Source organism: Kwoniella pini, chromosome 4 (assembly GCF_000512605.2).
Source record: "Kwoniella pini CBS 10737 chromosome 4, complete sequence".
Taxonomy (NCBI): domain Eukaryota; kingdom Fungi; phylum Basidiomycota; class Tremellomycetes; order Tremellales; family Cryptococcaceae; genus Kwoniella; species Kwoniella pini.
Window position 1 is genome coordinate 1,031,391 of NC_091719.1, and position 17,573 is coordinate 1,048,963.

A 17,573-nucleotide genomic window follows, 5' to 3' on the forward strand; every position below is an offset into this window, starting at 1 on the left:
TTGTTGTCTGTAAATGTTTCACTTTGTTTTTGACTTTTGACGCGTAAAGAACCTGTTTCGTGCCATATTACGTAATATACAAAATTCAGGCACATCGGTTTCTCGGACAAGATAAATATCTCCGTTGATTATTTTCTGAATTTTCAGCGATTGCCACCAACTACTGGTTGTACACAAATCAAGAAGGATTTTTGACTTCTTGATTTCTTATCAGAGTCAATAACCTATAATCCCTCGGAAAGCTTTGAAGGATTCTTCAAGATGGGTAAACACGATAAGAAAACAGGTAAAGGTCGTTTAGATAAGTTCTACCGACTTGCTAAAGAACAAGGTTATAGAGCTCGTTCCGCTTTGTAAGCTCATTCTTTATTCTAGCCAAAATACGAAAGAAAGAATATTTACTAAATTGATATTGCGATGATATAATAGCAAGTTAGTACACTTGAATAGAAAATATGATTTATTATCAAAATCAAAATGTGTAATAGATTTATGTGCAGCTCCAGGAGGTTGGCTTCAAGTAGCTGAAAAATATATGCCAAAAGGTTCATTAATTATTGGTGTTGATTTAAATCCTATTAAACCTTTACCACATGTAACGACATTCGTATCAGATATTACTACACCTCATTGTCGACAAATGTTAAAACAACATATGCACGATTGGAAAGCTGATTTAGTAATGCATGATGGTGCTCCTAATGTTGGTTCAGCATGGGTACAAGATGCTTTCACTCAAAATGAATTAGTGTTACAATCTTTAAAATTAGCTACAGAATTTTTAACCAAAGGAGGTAATTTTGTTACCAAAGTTTTTAGATCTCAAGATTATAATTCTTTGATGTGGGTGTTTGGACAATTGTTCAAGAGTGTAGAAGCTACTAAACCCCCTTCTTCGAGGTGAGTTATAATTACCGGGTTAATCAATCGAATCTTCCATCTGCTCGATTTTCAAATTTGGATCGCGCCTTGCCTATATCGCTCATAATGGTGCTGATGATATACGATCCTTGTAGAAACGTATCAGCAGAAATATTCGTAGTTTGTCGAGATTTCTTGGCACCGAAACATATCGATCCTAAATTCTTAGACCCAAAACACGTATTCAAAGACCTCGCACCACTCCCAGTCTCCATAACAGCCGCTCCAACTACTACCGGCGAACCCGGTGTATCCGCGACCCAAGCATCCACGTCGGCAGCCGCAGCAGCAGCAGCTAGATTAGCAGCCAATTCTCATGCCCATTCCAACGTGTTTGCTCCGGAGAAGAAAAGGAGGCATAGAGATGGTTATGCCGATGGAGATTACACTTTATTCCACACTGCAAGTGCCACGGATTTCATCAAGGGTATGGATCCTGTTTTATTATTGGGTGGTATGAATAAAATCACTTTCGATACGGATGAAGAGAAACAGTGAGTAACTCCTCAAGGGAACCTCGTGTCAGAAAGAGTGAGCTGATCGTCATGATTGTCAGATGGCTTAAATCCCGCCATACCACTTCGGATATTGTAGCAAATTGTAGTGATTTGAAAGTATTAGGTAAAGGTGATTTCAAAGCATTAATGAAGTGGAGATTAGCTATTCGATTGGAAGTTGGTCTGGATGTCAAGGCAGATCCCACAGCGGATGCGACTGAAGAAGTCGTGGTAGAGCCCATAGATGAGGAAGAACAAATAACAGAAGACGTGAGTTCATTCGATTATACTGCACTTTTGATTCAGAATAGCAATTACTGATTATTCTTCTTCCGTTTCTGCCAGCTCAAACGATTACAAGAAACAAAATCAGCTAAATCGAAACGGGAACGAAAGCGAGCCAACGAGAAGAAAGCTAAAGAATTGCTCAAATTACAATTGAATATGACTGCTCCCGAAGATCTAGATACGAATGATTTAGCTTTGAAAGGTGAAGAAGAGATATTTGACCTTGAAGAAGGAGAAATGGAAGCTCAACGACAAGGGAAATCTACTAAACGGTCTTTAAGAGATATAGTACAAGATGCAGATGGAATGGACGAGTCTGAAGAGTCTGAATCAGAGGGAGAAGATGAGGATGATGAAATTCTGGATAGTGATGAAGAAAGAGAAAGAAAAACAGCAATGCTAGAAGGTGAATTGGATGGATTATATGAAACGTATAAAGAAAGAATGCAAGAAAGAGATGCGAAATGGAAAGTTAAAAATGAAAGGAATAAAGATAAAAATTATGATGCTTGGCATGGTATAAAAGAAAATTCTGATGATGAAGGTGAAGAAAATGATAATAATGAAGATGAAGATGATGAAGAAGGTGGTTGGGATTTATTACAAAATAAAAAAGCAGATGATCAAGATTCAGATACTGATACAGATTCTGATGCTGAGATGAAAGATGATGAAGATGAAATAGTAAAAAAGCCAAAAATGGAGAAGATTAAGAAGAATGTTGCGTTTGAACAACCTCAATCTAGGAAAAATACATCACTTGTGACTAGTTTGCAAGAACCTGAAAAGAGAGCTCAAATGAGTAGACAAGCTCAACTATGGTTCGATCAGTCTGTCTTCAAAGGAATGGATGACTTGGCTGCTCTTGATGGTGATGACGAAGATGAAGTGGAGGTAGAGGAAGAGGTAGAAGAGGAGGATGAGGAGGAAGATCACGATGAGGACGTGAGTGAGAGTGAGAGCGAAGAAGACGAGGAAGAGGATGTTGAAATGGAGTCTGAAGATGAGGGAAGCTCAACATTACAGGATGATGAGGTGAGTAGTTGAATTTTCGTTCACATATGTTAAATGACCTAATAACACTTGTAATACTTTTAGGATGAGGATGATTTCGAGCTTGTACCACAAGATGAGGATGATGATGGTACAGGATGGGATGTTGATGATGAAGATCAAGATGAGGTCAAAAAGAAGATAATCAAAGGTGAGTCATGACTTGACATATCATCAATCATGTTCACACTAATAATTTATTTTCGACATAATCAGATAAAGGTCTTCTTACAGCAGAAGCAGTTACATTAGCAACATCTTTAGTCAATAGAGAAATTACAGCATCACAATTAATTGATCAAGGATTTAATAAATTATCTTCATTTAATAAAGATGGTTTACCTTCTTGGTTTTTAGATGATGAATCAAAATATTATAAACCAAATATACCAATTACAAAAGAAGCAGTTGAACAATTAAAAGCAAGACAAAGAGAATTAGATGCAAGACCAATTAAAAAAGTAGCAGAAGCAAAACAACGTAAAAAATTCAAAGCAGTACAAAGAATTGAAAAAGCAAAGAAAAAAGCAGATGATGTTATGGGATCAGAAGAATTAGGTGATGGTGAAAAAGCAAGACAAGTTAGAAGAATGTTAGCAAAAGCTACAAGAGGTAAACAAAAAGCTGCTGAAAAGAAAATTGTTGTTGCAAAAGGTGTTAATAGAGGTGTAAAAGGTAGACCAAAAGGTGTTAAAGGTAAATATAAAATTGTAGATTCAAGAATGAGAAAAGAGGTTAGTTTAAATTTTTTACTTCTTTTTTTTTTATTCAAGATTAATTCATTTGTTAACTCTTTTTTTCCTTTGACTTTCTTAGGTTCGAGCATTGAAACGAATTAAGAAAGCCAACAAAAAGCGATAGATGAATTTCTGGTTTTTTTTTTCATTCGTGCTCTTTTATCAATAATTCAGACTGGTTGATTTGACTTTTAAGATGATTGCCTTTGGTTTTTTGGGCAATTTTATGTATGCATGTAATATACGACATTCATAATTATAAAAAAAAGCATGACATTGATCCGAGTATACTAATCATAAACAAGCAAATATTCCTCCAAAAATTGCATAAATGCGTTATAAGTACAATTCTATCCCTTCCAAGGCCGTATTCTTAATCTACCTTCCCTTTCACCTTCATTACCAATATTATATCTCCACCAACCCCATTGTCCAATAACTTCTAAAGAACCTTCACTCAAATCTAAAATTTCTATATCAATTGTAGCAGGTCCATTACCTTTAACCCATTCTTCATTATTATTATCAGGTTTACCTATAATTCTAGTTTTTTCTTTATCCGTTATAGATTTAATTTCAGTATTAGGTGATATTGAAGAATTAAATAAATAATGTACATATGGTAAATACAATTTAGTATATCCTTTTTGATTTATTGAAATTTCTTCTTTTTCTTCTTCTTGATTATTTATAATATTATCATTACTTTTATCATTTATGATTGGTTTATATTCTAATCCTTTAATAGTAATTACTAGATTAAAATTACCACTTTTCATATCAAAACTGAATTTTTCAATTTTTGAACTACTTTCAATTGGATAAGGTCTACACCAAGATTGTATTCCTCTTGTTCCAAGATTTATCAAATTCTTAAGATCAGGGGGATTCAACATTAATAAATCATCGTTTGCTTCTTCGCCTTCATTTGGAATTTCATCATAAGATATTAAAGATAGATCTTCACCATTCCATCCGTCTCCATGAGCATGAGTCGATAACGGTTCGTATACCCAAAGAGTATATGAAAGAGCATTATGACCATCTGTCATGAAAACATCAACATTTCGATCAGATGCTTTATTGAAATACTCACCACAAGCGTTCATTACTTGATCCATGGCTTTAGCAGGTTCCTTGTAATCCTTTCTGTCGGCTTTACCTTTCGCCAGCCCGAACAACTTGGTTGTTTTCATATCCCAAGGTGTCCCAATTTCACCTATTAAAGCTACGTTCAAATTCCATGTCAGCTATGTCATGCTTCAAAAAGGTCAAAAGAGCTCACTGGGATAATTCTTATCATCGTTCTCTCCCGCTATACCCTCAGACTTGTTCGCATCAGATTTCAGCTCGCCCAGTTGACCTCGCATAACGGACTTGACAGATTTTTCGCCAAACCGAATGGCAGATATCATATTGGTGAGACCTCTCTGCAAACCGACAGCATCCTGGATGAAGCATCATCAGCTTCGACGGCTATTTATCGCATACAAGGGCACGAAAAGCATATATACTGCATTGAAAACGTGTCGTCCTATTTTCAATTGTCAGCTTGAGCTTGACACCAATGATATTCGTACATAGCGGGCTCACGCTTGTTAAGTAAGGTCAGACCGTCATAAAAATGCGAACTCAAAGCCATCCTGCCTTTCTTCACTTCTTCTGATAGATCAGGCGGTTCTTCAAATACAGGTGGGTTCACGAACGAAATAGCATTGGGATGAGACTCCCTGATTCGTTTGATGAATTTAGTATAATGCGCTGGATGATACCGAACATTGATCAGCAAGACTTATACCTGGAATGCAGAGATGAGTTTGCTTACGCTTCCAGAATGCTTCAATAAAGTCGGTCGGACCTTTTCCAGGGGGCTTGAAGTATTGAGTTCTCAATATCGACTTGTGTGCTGGGTCCCACCTGTATGTAAAAGATCGTCAACATCCCAATCCTCTCCAATCCTGACAGAAGGGGTGCGGTACGCAAGGTTGACTCACACTCCATGGCCCGCCCATATACAACCTCCATTGCCGTTTTCATCCCAAAAGTCCCATTCCTCATCCCATTTCCAGCCCCATTTAGTCTCAGCTTGCTTAGCTTCTTCTCTTGTGAGCCATACCGCTTTGCCTTCAGGAGGAGTTATAGAGATAGTCCCCTTCGACTTCTGACCTGTTGATGTGAAATCACCCATCTCTACATCGTCAACCGGCTGCCCATTTCCTAAAATAAAGCCTTGGAGAGGTGTTGGACTTGGTCCTTTCCTGTAAGCGAACAACGAATAGTCAACAAGTAAGCAAAATATGCAGGGAATAGAGATCATCAAAGATTTACTTGAAGCTTTGCGCCGGTGGACACTTGTTCAGGTCTGGTATACCAATCAGTCCTTCTTGAGGTTCATTCATGCTATCCCAACCTATCAAGCAATCATCCAGTATATCTCCAGCATTCTTCAGTCGATTGGCAAGACTATATGGAATTCTTAGCCTTTAAGTATCCGTCAATGGCAAGAGCAACACTCACTGTCCATAAGCAGCAATGAATCGGTTCTGAACCCAATCTGAAACGGGTAAACCATCAATTTTGCATTTCGGTGCGAAGTAATCGCTTGCCCAGAACATCGTGAAGCAATGTCTGGCAGCCAATCTATGTAAATTGGTATTCCATATCACTGATGATATGAAATTGTCATCAGCCTGGCATATATCATTGGTATGTTGAGAAAAAAAGGCTGTGAACAACTGACTATCAGGCCAATCATCCAATTTTCCTTCTTTTACAGATTGTATACCTTCTTCGCCCCCATACCCTTGAGTTGACCAACACTGATGTACAACCGCAGAACCAGTTTGATGTATTCTCTTTGGATTCAAACCTAGAGCTACTAAAACCCAATAAGGTGCACCTGACCCAGAAATAAATCTTGAAAATACATCTTGATGAGGCGAAATGAATACTCTCATCCCGTGTTCACGACATTTTCGAAGTATCGCAATGGTATAATCTATGAAATCCTCATCGTATTTGCCTCTACAGACGAGTCAACACCGAACTTGATTCTGATCACTTGACTTGACGTTATAGATGACTTACGGTCCTGCATGTTCTAAAGCTTCCCAAACTATCAGATAACGAATTGTAGTAAATCCCCAAGCTTTCAATCGGAGTAAGTGCACCTATGGTAACGAATCAGCTAAATCCAGAATTCAAAGTGGTGATAGCTCACATCCACTTCTTCAATCGGAAATGGTCGCCCAACAAACCATCCATCTCCACCGCCTTGCTCTGCTTCACTATATAGACCAACTTCATCTTCACCCAAATGACTCTCTTGTCCAGCTAAGATCCTCCTTTTCCTATCTCTATCTGATCTACTAGTTCCTTCGAGACTCGAATATTCCGATAAGGAATTTGGTAAAGTAGGGTACTTGGATGTTGATGAGATGTTCACTCCTCTTAACAGCAATGCGATAGGAGACTCTCCAGGATTTGGAGAAGGTTGCAGAAAATATGAGTGAGAGGTATCGAGGATCGACCGAGTAGGTGCAGCTGATGATACCATTTTGTGAAAGCGATTAACTTTGGACCTTTCACGAATAGGTCCACAGTGATGATGCCTATTCGTTTCAATGGGCTGTTGATTGAGCTTCTTGATCGAAGTCTAATATTCTATCAGGCATCGACTATATACCATATAAAGCTCTGGAGAGTAAACAAATTTATGGCCATCGCTCATCGTATGCCGTGACGATCGGCCCGCTGCGGAGTCTCCATATTAACAGAACAAAACATAAAAACATAACAAATGACGTAATAAATCATGGATAATAAGATAACAATAAAGGATAATTGAAAATCATGACGTGTCATTTTCATATTCCATATTAAAGCCTGGCTCTCCTTTGATCATTTGGTTATCACTATTCGGTATTCACCGTTCTTGGAACATGTTTAAACATGAGAGATGGTGTTTCTGATTCTCCTTCTTCATCTTTCTCTCGCATTTAACATTCACATATCAGGCATCAGAAGTGAATGGGTACTGTGTCACTTTCATTCTCAGGCCAATCACGCAATACAATCAAGCAATTCAAGTTATTATCTGACTTTCATTCATTTTAAAGCTGTACACAAAACCAGATTTACCAAAAAAGACCGAAAAGGTTATTTGGTCTTTCTTTATTCCTGATTTTGTAAAATGTCCGATCCTACTGTCATTGCTTCTTCCGACACGACAGCCATAGTGGAGCAGCTGCAGACTCTTACAGATATTGAAGGAGATTTAGCAGATACAGCATTAGCAGTAATCGAGCAAGATTCTAAATCGTCCGCTGAATTTCAATCAAAAGAAGGAGAAGAAGAACAAATTGAAAAACCTCAAGCTGTAGAGCCAGTAGTAATAGAACAAGAAACAGATGCAGGAGTCAGCATAATAGCGGAAGCACAGAATGCAACTGAAGGAGATGATGTCGATGCTTTGTTAGAGAATGCGGAAGCGATTGAAGATGTTTTAGAAGAATCAATACCACCTGCACCTATCCCTACTGCTATTCCCGAACAGACCCAAGCTGAATCTACTCCAATCAACACCGACGAAATACCTCCAGAGGCTTCTGTAAAAGCTGACCAGACAGACGGGATAGCACATGAAGCAAATCAATTATTGAATGCGATCGAAGCAGATCTGAATAATCCTGTCTTGCCTGAAACTCTTGTTCCACCTGCTCACGATACTGCCCTTGAGACGAATAATGAGGAAGATACTGGGAATATCCAGATTGATATCGAAAACCCAACAATCGAGAACGTCGTTGAAGCAGCCACAAATCCTGAAAATGCTGGAACGGCATCCGAAGTAGGAGGAAGTATACCTCCTGCTCCAACTCCCACATCAGCACCAATAGCCGTCTCAATATCTTCTGATCCTCGGATCAAGTCGGATCCAGTCGAATCAACTTCTGTAGCACCACTTGCCCCCCAGGAGCCCTTCGTACCTCAATCAGATGTACCTCTTCCTGAAGGATTAACTGTATCTTCACCTAGTGTCGTTAATAACGCAAACTTGGTGCATGCTTGGTATCAAGGTGAATAAGCAATTCATGATTTGAGGAAACAAGTTCATATGCTTATGATTTTGTCCCAAATAGATCCCGAGAATTCTCTAACCATCCTCGCTCTTTTCAATTGGGCTGTACAAAAAACCGAAATTGTTGATGCCAGAGCTTGGTATAATGTCTTGGCAGTCGATAATCCTACAGCAGTAAGTCGAAATTTCTCAAATAAACAATTCATCGACTTACAGATTTCTTTCAGGTCGAACCGCTATTAGCTTTGATCAACCTTGAATTAGCCTTATCCAATTTTCCTCAAGTCGAAGGTCTTTTCGCTAGAGCACTCAAGGGTCCTTCTGGTGGTATAACAGCTGCAGCTGATGTCAGCATATGGAGTGAGTACTACCCTTTTTCGAAAGTTATCGGAGGGACGTCAGCACTGATAGATAACTTATGAAAGGGGCATACTTACACTACATCCGAAGACAGAATCCGGTAATTGAAAGCGCACCTGATGTTGAGACAACTCGAGGGACAATTATCAAAGCGTATGAATTTGCGTTGAAGGAGTGTGGATATGATAGAGAGAGTGGTGAAATATGGGAAGAATACATCAAATTCGTTTCAGAAGGCTCAGTAAGTCTGCAGTCATCATCTTACATCCTTATTTCATTTTCATCTGTGCAATCTCGCTGAGTATTTCAATAATAGGCGAAAAATCAATGGGAAACTCAAGCTTTACAAGATAATCTTCGTAAATTATATCAACGTGCAATTTGTATCCCCTTAAATAACTTGGAAGCATTATGGAAAGCCTATGATGCTTTTGAATCAGGTGTTAATAAAGCAACTTCTAAGAAATTCTTAGCGGAAAAATCACCAGCATATATGACAGCTCGAACTGCCTTACGAGAGTTGAAAGGTTTAACAGAAGGATTACCTAAACCAATTTTACCACCAACGCCAACTTTTAGTGAATCTGATCGTCAAGCTGTATTAGGTTGGAAAAATTACTTAAAATGGGAAGAAGCTAATCCGCTCGTCATTGATGATGAATCTGCTTTAAAAGCTAGGATAGCTTATGCACTTAGGAAATGTTTAAGTGAGATGAGGCATTTCCCAGAATTATGGTGAGTTAGCCTTCGAATACATTCAGGTGATACTCGTTAGATCGTACTCTTACTGTGAATCCTTTCTCATAGGCATTATGCAGCTATGTATTACCTCAAACAAGATAAGAAGGAAGATGCTTCAGAAATTCTCAAAGCGGGAGTACAAGCTTGTCCAAAGAGGTAAGCTGGTCCTTCCGAAGACAAGTAGTCATTCTAACTTCCTTTGATTTTTCAGCTATTTGATAACCTTTGCTCTAGCTGAGCTTCTTGAAGATCTTTCTCAATTATCAGCCGTTCATGATTTATATCAAAGTTTCTTAACATCTCTTACACCTGAAATAGATGATCTGAAGAAAACGATCGAAAGAGAAGTGGAAATTGCTAAAGGACCCGAAATACCTCCTGCTGTAGGTAACGATGTTAATATGGATGGAGATGGTATATCAGAGCATCAAAAAATGGTTGAAGAGCGTGAAAATAGAGGTAAATTAGTTGAAGAGAGAAGAGGGAAAGAAGTTGAAGATCTAATGAAAGGTGTAAATGTTGGTTGGATTATGTATATGAGATTTGCTAGACGTTCAGAAGGTATCAAAGCTGCTAGAGCTATATTTGGAAAAGCTAGAAAGTCACCTTATTTAACATGGCATGTCTTTGAAGCTTCAGGTTAGTCAATATATCCCTTTACTCAATTCGTTCGTTAGCTGATGAAGACTGATTAGCTATGATGGAATACCACTCAAATAAGGATTCAGCTGTGGCTATACGTATCTTTGAGCTTGGTTTGAAATTGTTTAGCGAAGAAGTCGAATATGTTATCAAATACTTACAATTCCTGCTTAGTGTTAATGACGATACAAGTGAGTTTCTTGGTTTTTTATTTCACACATTCGTCTTTGTTTGTTCTATATGAGCTAATGATAATGTGATATAGACGCAAGAGCTTTATTCGAACGATCTGCCATCAAAATTCCACCTTTTTCCTCAAGATCATTATGGGATATATGGGCACGTTACGAATACCTTTATGGAGATTTATCTGCAGTTCATAAACTCGAAACTAGATTTGCTGAAGTATTTCCAAATGATTCACCATTAAAACGATTTGCTCAAAGATACACTTATAATGGTATTGATCAAATCGCTGCAAGAGATTTAGGATTTTCAATTACCTATAGACCACAATCTATTGTTCAATCTAATATTCAATTACAATCTCAAGGTATACCTCCTCCGACATTTAATGGAAATGGTGGATTTGGATCATCTAATTCACCAATAGGTTTTAAAAGACCATTACCAGATTCAGAATCTCCACAACAAAGAAGAAGAGAATCATTAGATAGATCACCAAAAAGGTATAAAGCACATTCACCACCTCCTCCACCAAGAAGATATCCTGAAAGAGGAGAAAGAGAAAGAGAAATTCCACCACCAAGAGAAAGAGGATCAAGTGGAAGATTTAATCAACCTCAAAATGGTAGAGATAGTAGATCACCTTTTAATTCTATTCCACCTCCACCAATTGTATCACAATCTAGAGGTCCTCCTCCTGGATATGGTTCTCCATCAATACCAATACCAATACCACCAATTAATAATTCAGGTATACCACCTGCAGCTTTAGATAGAGATAGAAGTGGAATTGGTAAACCATTAGTTTGGTTTATAGGTAATTTACCTACTGCTAGGGCTTTTGATGGTTAGTTGGATTTTAATCGTCGTTTTAGCCTAAATAATATCATTCATTTCGCATGGGAAGTAAAAGAAAGTAAAAACTGATAATATGTTTTTTTATTATGATTAGGTCCAATATTTAGACCAGATGATATTGTTGGATTATTCAATAATATTGCACCTACAGGTTTAGGTGTACCTGGATCAGTAGGTCAAGGTGGTCCACCATTACCAATTGGTGGAAGAGGTGGATACTCAGAACGTAAGTGTCAATTTTAACAATGTAATTTGTTTTAGAGTGAAAGAGCTAAATTGACTTTATTCTCGAATATAGCCGATAGAAGGTATGGTGGTCCACCACCAATGAGAGGAAGTGGGAGATATTAAATGAGTTGAACGGGATATCTCGAAAGAAAGATTGAAATTGTTGATTATGTAGAAAGAAAAGGGGTTGAGATCAATAGAATCGGGAACTTGAATCTCATAGAAACGAGCATACGTCGGAAATCTGACGATATACAGCATTATGTGATCACACTTTGATCATTCTCTCTACGTTGCTTTAATTCAATCAATCTCACGAAAATGATATGAACATTTTAACCCCTGGTATTCGAGCTGATCATGAGTAAGATTATAATGCAATAATACATTCATGCTTAGAGAAACTTATAACTATAACGTGATTTTGATGAAATGGAAAAAAAGTTAATACTGAATTATAGAGTTTTACAAATATGTTTTATCATGTATTGAACTGAACGTAAATGCTACATTTCAAGAACTTAAAAATCCGAAAATATCCCTTTGTTTTGTGTTTTTTAATAAATTAGAAAAAAAAAAAACAATTACAATCCTTTTACAATTTCTGCTAAATTCTTTGACAATTTAAGCCTATCCAATACTTTCAGCTTGTTGATCTTCAACCAACATTCTTTCTCTTTCACGTTCTGCAGCATCTGCGGCAGAAACAGCAGCTACATTTCCAGCTGGAGTATCTGATGTTCCAGTTCCATTAGCATTTTCTGTTGTTCTAGCTCCTGCTGCTCCTGCTGCTCCTGCTGCTCTTCTTCTACGTCTTCTTGGTAAAGTTATGATTTTCGGCATTGGTCGTACATCCAAATCCAATGAAACGTTTGTAGCAGCTTGGAAAGCCTAAATAACCAAATAAATATCAGTATAATCATTTGGCATAAAAAGACGCTTGCTCACCTCAATCCAAGACACTACTTCCCTATTATCAGCAGTCTGAAGTAAGAATTGTTCACCATTAACTCTGACTCGTACAACGTTTCTCCTCTTATGATAATCTGCGGCCAAACCAGACTCGGCATTTTGTAAAGAATATTGTTTGACAAGTGAATTATGTTGGAAATGAGATGCCAAGCTTGATCCTCCACTCGTACCTATAGATGACGATGTCGTACTAGCAGCAGACATCGATCCTCTTCTAGGTCCAGTCGAATTGTTACTGCCTGGGAAAAGCTTTGGATCTTTGATATCGCCTTCGGAAGGACCATCAGACGCGTTGGTGACTATCGATAATGAGCTTCGACGAGGTACCGAAGATGCGGAATCAGATACTCTCCTGACACCGTTCGGACCGCCTAAGCCAGTACCAGAGCTTGTGATGCTAGCATTTGATCCTCTTCTTGCGGTTGGTGGTGAATGAATATTGTCTGGCACACTACCCCTCCTCTGTTCCGTTGCACCGTTCACGGCTGAGATCGATCCTCTTCGTGTGCTATTCGATGTAGCTGATCCAAGTGATGGCCGCCTTTCACTTTGGTGGGGGAAATGTACATGTAAACTATCATCAACTTCGTCTTCCGTTATTGTAGGTACAGGTGCGTCGACTTTGAGCGGGAACCGGTGAGGATCGAATTTATAGACGTAGAAACTGGTTCCGTGGATTATAAAGTATAGTTTCTTCCAAGATCGATCTCGTGACTGCATTCCCGGTGCGGAAAATTCCATCTTTCTAGGTAACATCCCTTCGATATGGACCTAGGCAAGGCGAATATCAGCTTACTATGCATCTGGTCGCCTGGAGTGAAAATTGCTTACAGAGCACCAATAAGTGGGTAATTTCTCTTTACCTTCTTCGTCACGGGGTCTAGGGATGTATGTTCCAGGGAAAGGAGGTTCATACTTTGGAGGTTGTTTCATGAGATCATCAGCAGATCGACGTCTCTTCAGTCCCGGTTGTTTCTTATCTCCACCAGACCAGAAATTGAAAGAGCTCAAACCCGCAGCAGGAGTAGGTGGTGGTTTGGCCCATTCTGTAGCTGGGGTTGCTGGGTCTGGAGGATTAGATAGAGCTTTTCCTTCGGGTATTCGAGGTGGAATGTCGATGTGCGTCGGTATCTGCTCGCCCGATCGTACGGTCTCTAACTTCGGTTTGACAGACAACTTCTCTGCCGGTGCCGGTTGATCTTCGGGAATCGCCGGTTTCGAGGGAAGGTTGACCATTGATCTTGAGACGTGGTTGTATATGGATGACTGCCTTGAGCTTGTTGGTCTTTCCATTGGTTTGAAGACAGCGAGCTTGGCGGGTTGTTCATCGTGAGTGGGGATTGGAGGGGATTCAGCGGGGTCTTCGTTCGTGCCCTCATTGGTTCCGACATCGGAATCGTCGTCACTACCGTCCTCCGCGAATGCATGATCGTTGTCTTCCTCCTGTCCGGCAGGCACAAGCACGGTAGGGTGTCCGAGTTGCAGATTAACCGCAGCGCTGTCGACGAGTTCTGTTGTTCCGGAACCTTTCGCTAGAGTCGGCTCTTCATCTACGCGATTCGGCGTGGACGTTGGTCCAGTGCTATTATGCGTCGATGTGGGAGCGGAATCGAAGTAGCCTTCCTCGGACGTGGTTGCGGTGGACGCATACGATGACTCGTTGCGAATCAAAGAAGCTCTTCCCCCAGGGGTGGGTGGGACTGGCCCTGGTGTAGTTCGTGGTGAGGAAGCACCAAATTGTGCCCAATTCGATGTCGGTCGCTTTTCAGACGGTGTGGCAAGTGACCATACCGATTTACCATTGGCTTTAGGTATGATTATAGAAGGTGAGCCCATTGCTTGACTTTGTTGTATGCGAGCAAGATTGTATTGCCTTCGATCGGCTAGTGATTGTTCGGGCTGAGTCTTCGGGGTCGGTATAGAGTCTGCAAGTTTGTTGTGAGCTTCGGCAATCATCCAGCAGAAAAAGTCAAATAAGAGCCATAGCTTACCTTCTTCCTCTCTCATAACAGACTTGGCCATCGGAGAGACATTTGACGAGGCTTTGCCTTTGCCTTTATTCTTCTTCGCAAAACGACCTGCCAGACCCAGTGCCCCTTTTGATCCAGACGCACGGCGTTCAGTTTCGGTCTCTCCCTCCGACTCGTCAGATCGTCCACCTTCTATCTCGATTTCCGATTCTTCATCACTCTCATCGTCATCATCTCCGGCGTCTCCTCCCTCATCCTCTTGTACCGGCTTCGTTGACGGTTGACGCAGCATGACCGGCTGAGAGGGTAAATTATCAGCACGAGTAGAAAGCGGCCGCACTCGCAAGAGGCAGGAGGCAGGAGGAAGACAGAAGAGAAGGCGGAAGAGATGAATTGATGTTATCAGGTGTCAGAATAATTGTGACAACACAGCATAATGCAGCAAACACATGGTGTCTTGTTTCCGGAGGAGTGATGGGAATAGCAAGGAGGGCAGGGAAATGAGCAACTCACCATATGTCGTTTGGCTTTTCGTACTTCTTGCTCCGTTAATATACCCCTCTCTTTGCCCTTCCCGGAAGGTGTCTGCACAGGCGGTAGGGAAAATGGGAAACCGCTAAGGCCGGGAGTTCTTTGGCCACTAGGTGTACCAAGCAGCCCGCCGGGTGTCTTTGGTCCACCCTCTCTAGCTAACGATCCCCACCCCGGTGTTACACTTCCACTGCTCTCCTTTGGGTATCCTGACCATCCTTGCAGAGTTGGTAAATTTTTAATTGGTTGAGGCATAGGCGGACTTTGAATCAAGGTGGATTTTCTCGATGGAGGCATAGGGCGTTGTTTTGTACTGTTCAAGGGGGATGAGGGTTCAGACGCTGAACTTGTTCTTGAAGCTGTATCGTTGAGAGGCACACGGCTGTATCCCGCGATCGAAGTCAATCTAGGATTTATGGCTGATTGAGGTGTTTCAGAACTAGTCAAAGTCGCTGCCTGCTCTTTCTGTGCAGCAGCTAAAGCTGCTGTTGAACCTGGTATAGCTACGTCTGAAATGTCTATACTGAGTGATGGTCTTCTCCTGCCGCCGGGTTGTTCAGGAGCATGTAAACCAGCAGAGTCGATTCTTTTAAGATCTGAGCTAGCTGACAGTGGTGGAGTGGGTAGTGGGAATTGTGTTGTAGGAGGTGTGATGGGTGTCTGAGCTGTAGATATTGGTGGAGTCACAGGTTTAGTGACAGGCTGTATTGCCGGCCAGCTGGATAGGCTGTTCCCTAGGTCTAACGACCTCCTCTTACTATTCTCGTCGGAAATGGGTGAAACTATGTTTGCTGCTGGTGAGAGACCATTAGGTGCGACTTGACCATCTGGAGGTATGTTGACGTATTCATCATCCGGTACTATCAGTGGATAAGAAGGTTGCCATGTTATCGATCCTCTTCTTCCATCTTTACTTTGACCTGGTGCCCCTTCTGGCGAGCTGGTTGAAGCCAAAGTGAAAGCCTCAGGTGCTAAAATTGGGGATGCGAATCTTTCGTTACTTTGCACGCCGTTAGACCGAGGTGAAAGATCTGTATATCTGGCCAGAATCGGATCTGCTGGTAATTCATCTGGGGGAGTAATAATGGTAGCTACCGGTGGGTTCTTTGGGGAGGAAACGTCGACCGATGATTTGAAGAATGATGAAGGTGATGTCAACTTCTTCCTAAGAGAAGCGTTCTTCGCCTCAGGATCAGGCGAGCCTCCAACACCGAAAAAGGTCTTGATCTTTCCAGACGAGGGAGGCGGCGAGCCATTCAATCCATTGGTATGGGTGAGATCGATCGACAGTCGTTGTTTACGGGTCGGTGTTTCATCGTTGCCGATTGAAGGCGGCAGGGCATCAGATGCACGGCGATGCCGCGTGAAGATCGATGGCATTATGAGAGATATTTAGAAAAATGTAATGCGATGCGAATCAAACGGAATATGGAGTCTCCTAAAGATAGTTGAGCATTGGATAAGCATGAGTCACAGATGCACGGTTGCCGTATCACGCAAAAGAAGGCTGTGGGGGCAGTTGAGAATGAGACCGAAGTTTCCGAGAAAAGAGGAAATGACCTGGATGACGGTTCGTCCCTTTGATCAATTGTATGTAAAATGAAATCGTTTACTCACCTATAAGCCGTGTTTGTCCTGCTTTATATTCTATACTATACAGGGTCCCTTCCTTTCTTTTGCTATTCCTTTAAGATAAATAGTCGATATAAAAGCTAAATAACCGGCACAAGTGTCGTTGAGACGTTGCTAATTCGTGAATACTTGACCAGTCAATCAAACAGTAATCTGAAGATGCTGGGAGAGAGATGTATGCTATTGGTACGTAGATCCCCGTGATCGCCGTTCACCAAACCAAGAGGTGGAGGGGCTTTCTCTTCAGTTTTCTAAAATGACAGAAATTAGAAGAACGATTTCGTATTGTCTTGTTCTTGACGAGCGGAACGATGATAAATCTGGTGGCGAAAGCACAGGAATGCACAGGCTTACTGGAAGGTTTGCAGGTGAACCGAGCCTACGATCATGAAAACTTTAGGTTGGATCTAAATGTGCCTTGTCGAACGACCGATGCTTCTCTAACAACAAATACCGGATGTTTCAAGTCAAAACGCTTCTATATATAACTTCCATGAACCGAATCTTCTCCACACATTTACTGATGGTATCCATCAATTTTGATAAGATTATATATGATGAGACGTACTTATCTCGCAGTATCAAGGAGAATGTCAACGATGAGTAACGACGTATGATTGCTAGAGGATATAAGACCAGATAATTATAATTGGGATTTTTACATCATCAGTAGTGTATAGGCGTAGACCGAAATGTAAATTGTTTATAACCGACGTCACTAATTCATGTGCTAAAGTAAATCAATTTTACGCATTTTTTTTTTTCCAAAACATCTGACCCTGAATATCTCAGTACAAATGACTATCCCGCTTTCCTTTTCTTCCTATTCGCTCATACGATTCCGAATTTATACATAGATATACGTGCGTAATACCTA

At 40.5% G+C, this 17,573-nt stretch overlaps 4 protein-coding genes across 4 annotated transcripts; 2 read left to right on the forward strand and 2 right to left on the reverse strand.

Moving 5' to 3' along the window:
* Nucleotides 1-261: 261 nt before the first annotated feature.
* I206_103407 (AdoMet-dependent rRNA methyltransferase SPB1) lies at nt 262-3,620 on the forward strand (the record flags this gene model as incomplete). The annotated part of the gene is made up of 8 exons (XM_070202758.1): nt 262-353; nt 430-900; nt 1,017-1,415; nt 1,478-1,688; nt 1,764-2,741; nt 2,805-2,910; nt 2,976-3,493; nt 3,576-3,620. 8 exons carry the CDS (start codon nt 262-264, stop codon nt 3,618-3,620), a joined length of 2,820 nt encoding a protein of 939 aa, XP_070058859.1.
* A 226-nt stretch (nt 3,621-3,846) lies between these two features.
* Nucleotides 3,847-7,052, reverse strand: I206_103408 (uncharacterized protein; the record flags this gene model as incomplete). The annotated part of the gene is made up of 12 exons (XM_070202759.1): nt 3,847-4,541; nt 4,593-4,724; nt 4,782-4,944; nt 5,011-5,030; nt 5,090-5,257; nt 5,322-5,413; nt 5,491-5,754; nt 5,825-5,959; nt 6,014-6,161; nt 6,237-6,520; nt 6,584-6,666; nt 6,717-7,052. 12 exons carry the CDS (start codon nt 7,050-7,052, stop codon nt 3,847-3,849), a joined length of 2,520 nt encoding a protein of 839 aa, XP_070058860.1.
* Nucleotides 7,053-7,688: 636 nt separating this feature from the next.
* On the forward strand, nt 7,689-11,714 carry I206_103409 (uncharacterized protein; the record flags this gene model as incomplete). Its single annotated transcript, XM_070202760.1, has 12 exons — nt 7,689-8,574; nt 8,638-8,750; nt 8,804-8,936; nt 9,002-9,177; nt 9,253-9,671; nt 9,744-9,833; nt 9,889-10,316; nt 10,373-10,510; nt 10,585-11,008; nt 11,090-11,352; nt 11,458-11,589; nt 11,662-11,714. The coding sequence occupies 12 exons, from the start codon at nt 7,689-7,691 to the stop codon at nt 11,712-11,714; spliced, it is 3,255 nt and encodes a 1,084-aa protein (XP_070058861.1).
* Nucleotides 11,715-12,221: 507 nt separating this feature from the next.
* Nucleotides 12,222-16,444, reverse strand: I206_103410 (uncharacterized protein; the record flags this gene model as incomplete). Its single annotated transcript, XM_019153356.1, has 5 exons — nt 12,222-12,482; nt 12,540-13,334; nt 13,395-14,368; nt 14,555-14,831; nt 15,047-16,444. 5 exons carry the CDS (start codon nt 16,442-16,444, stop codon nt 12,222-12,224), a joined length of 3,705 nt encoding a protein of 1,234 aa, XP_019013517.1.
* Nucleotides 16,445-17,573: the final 1,129 nt, after the last annotated feature.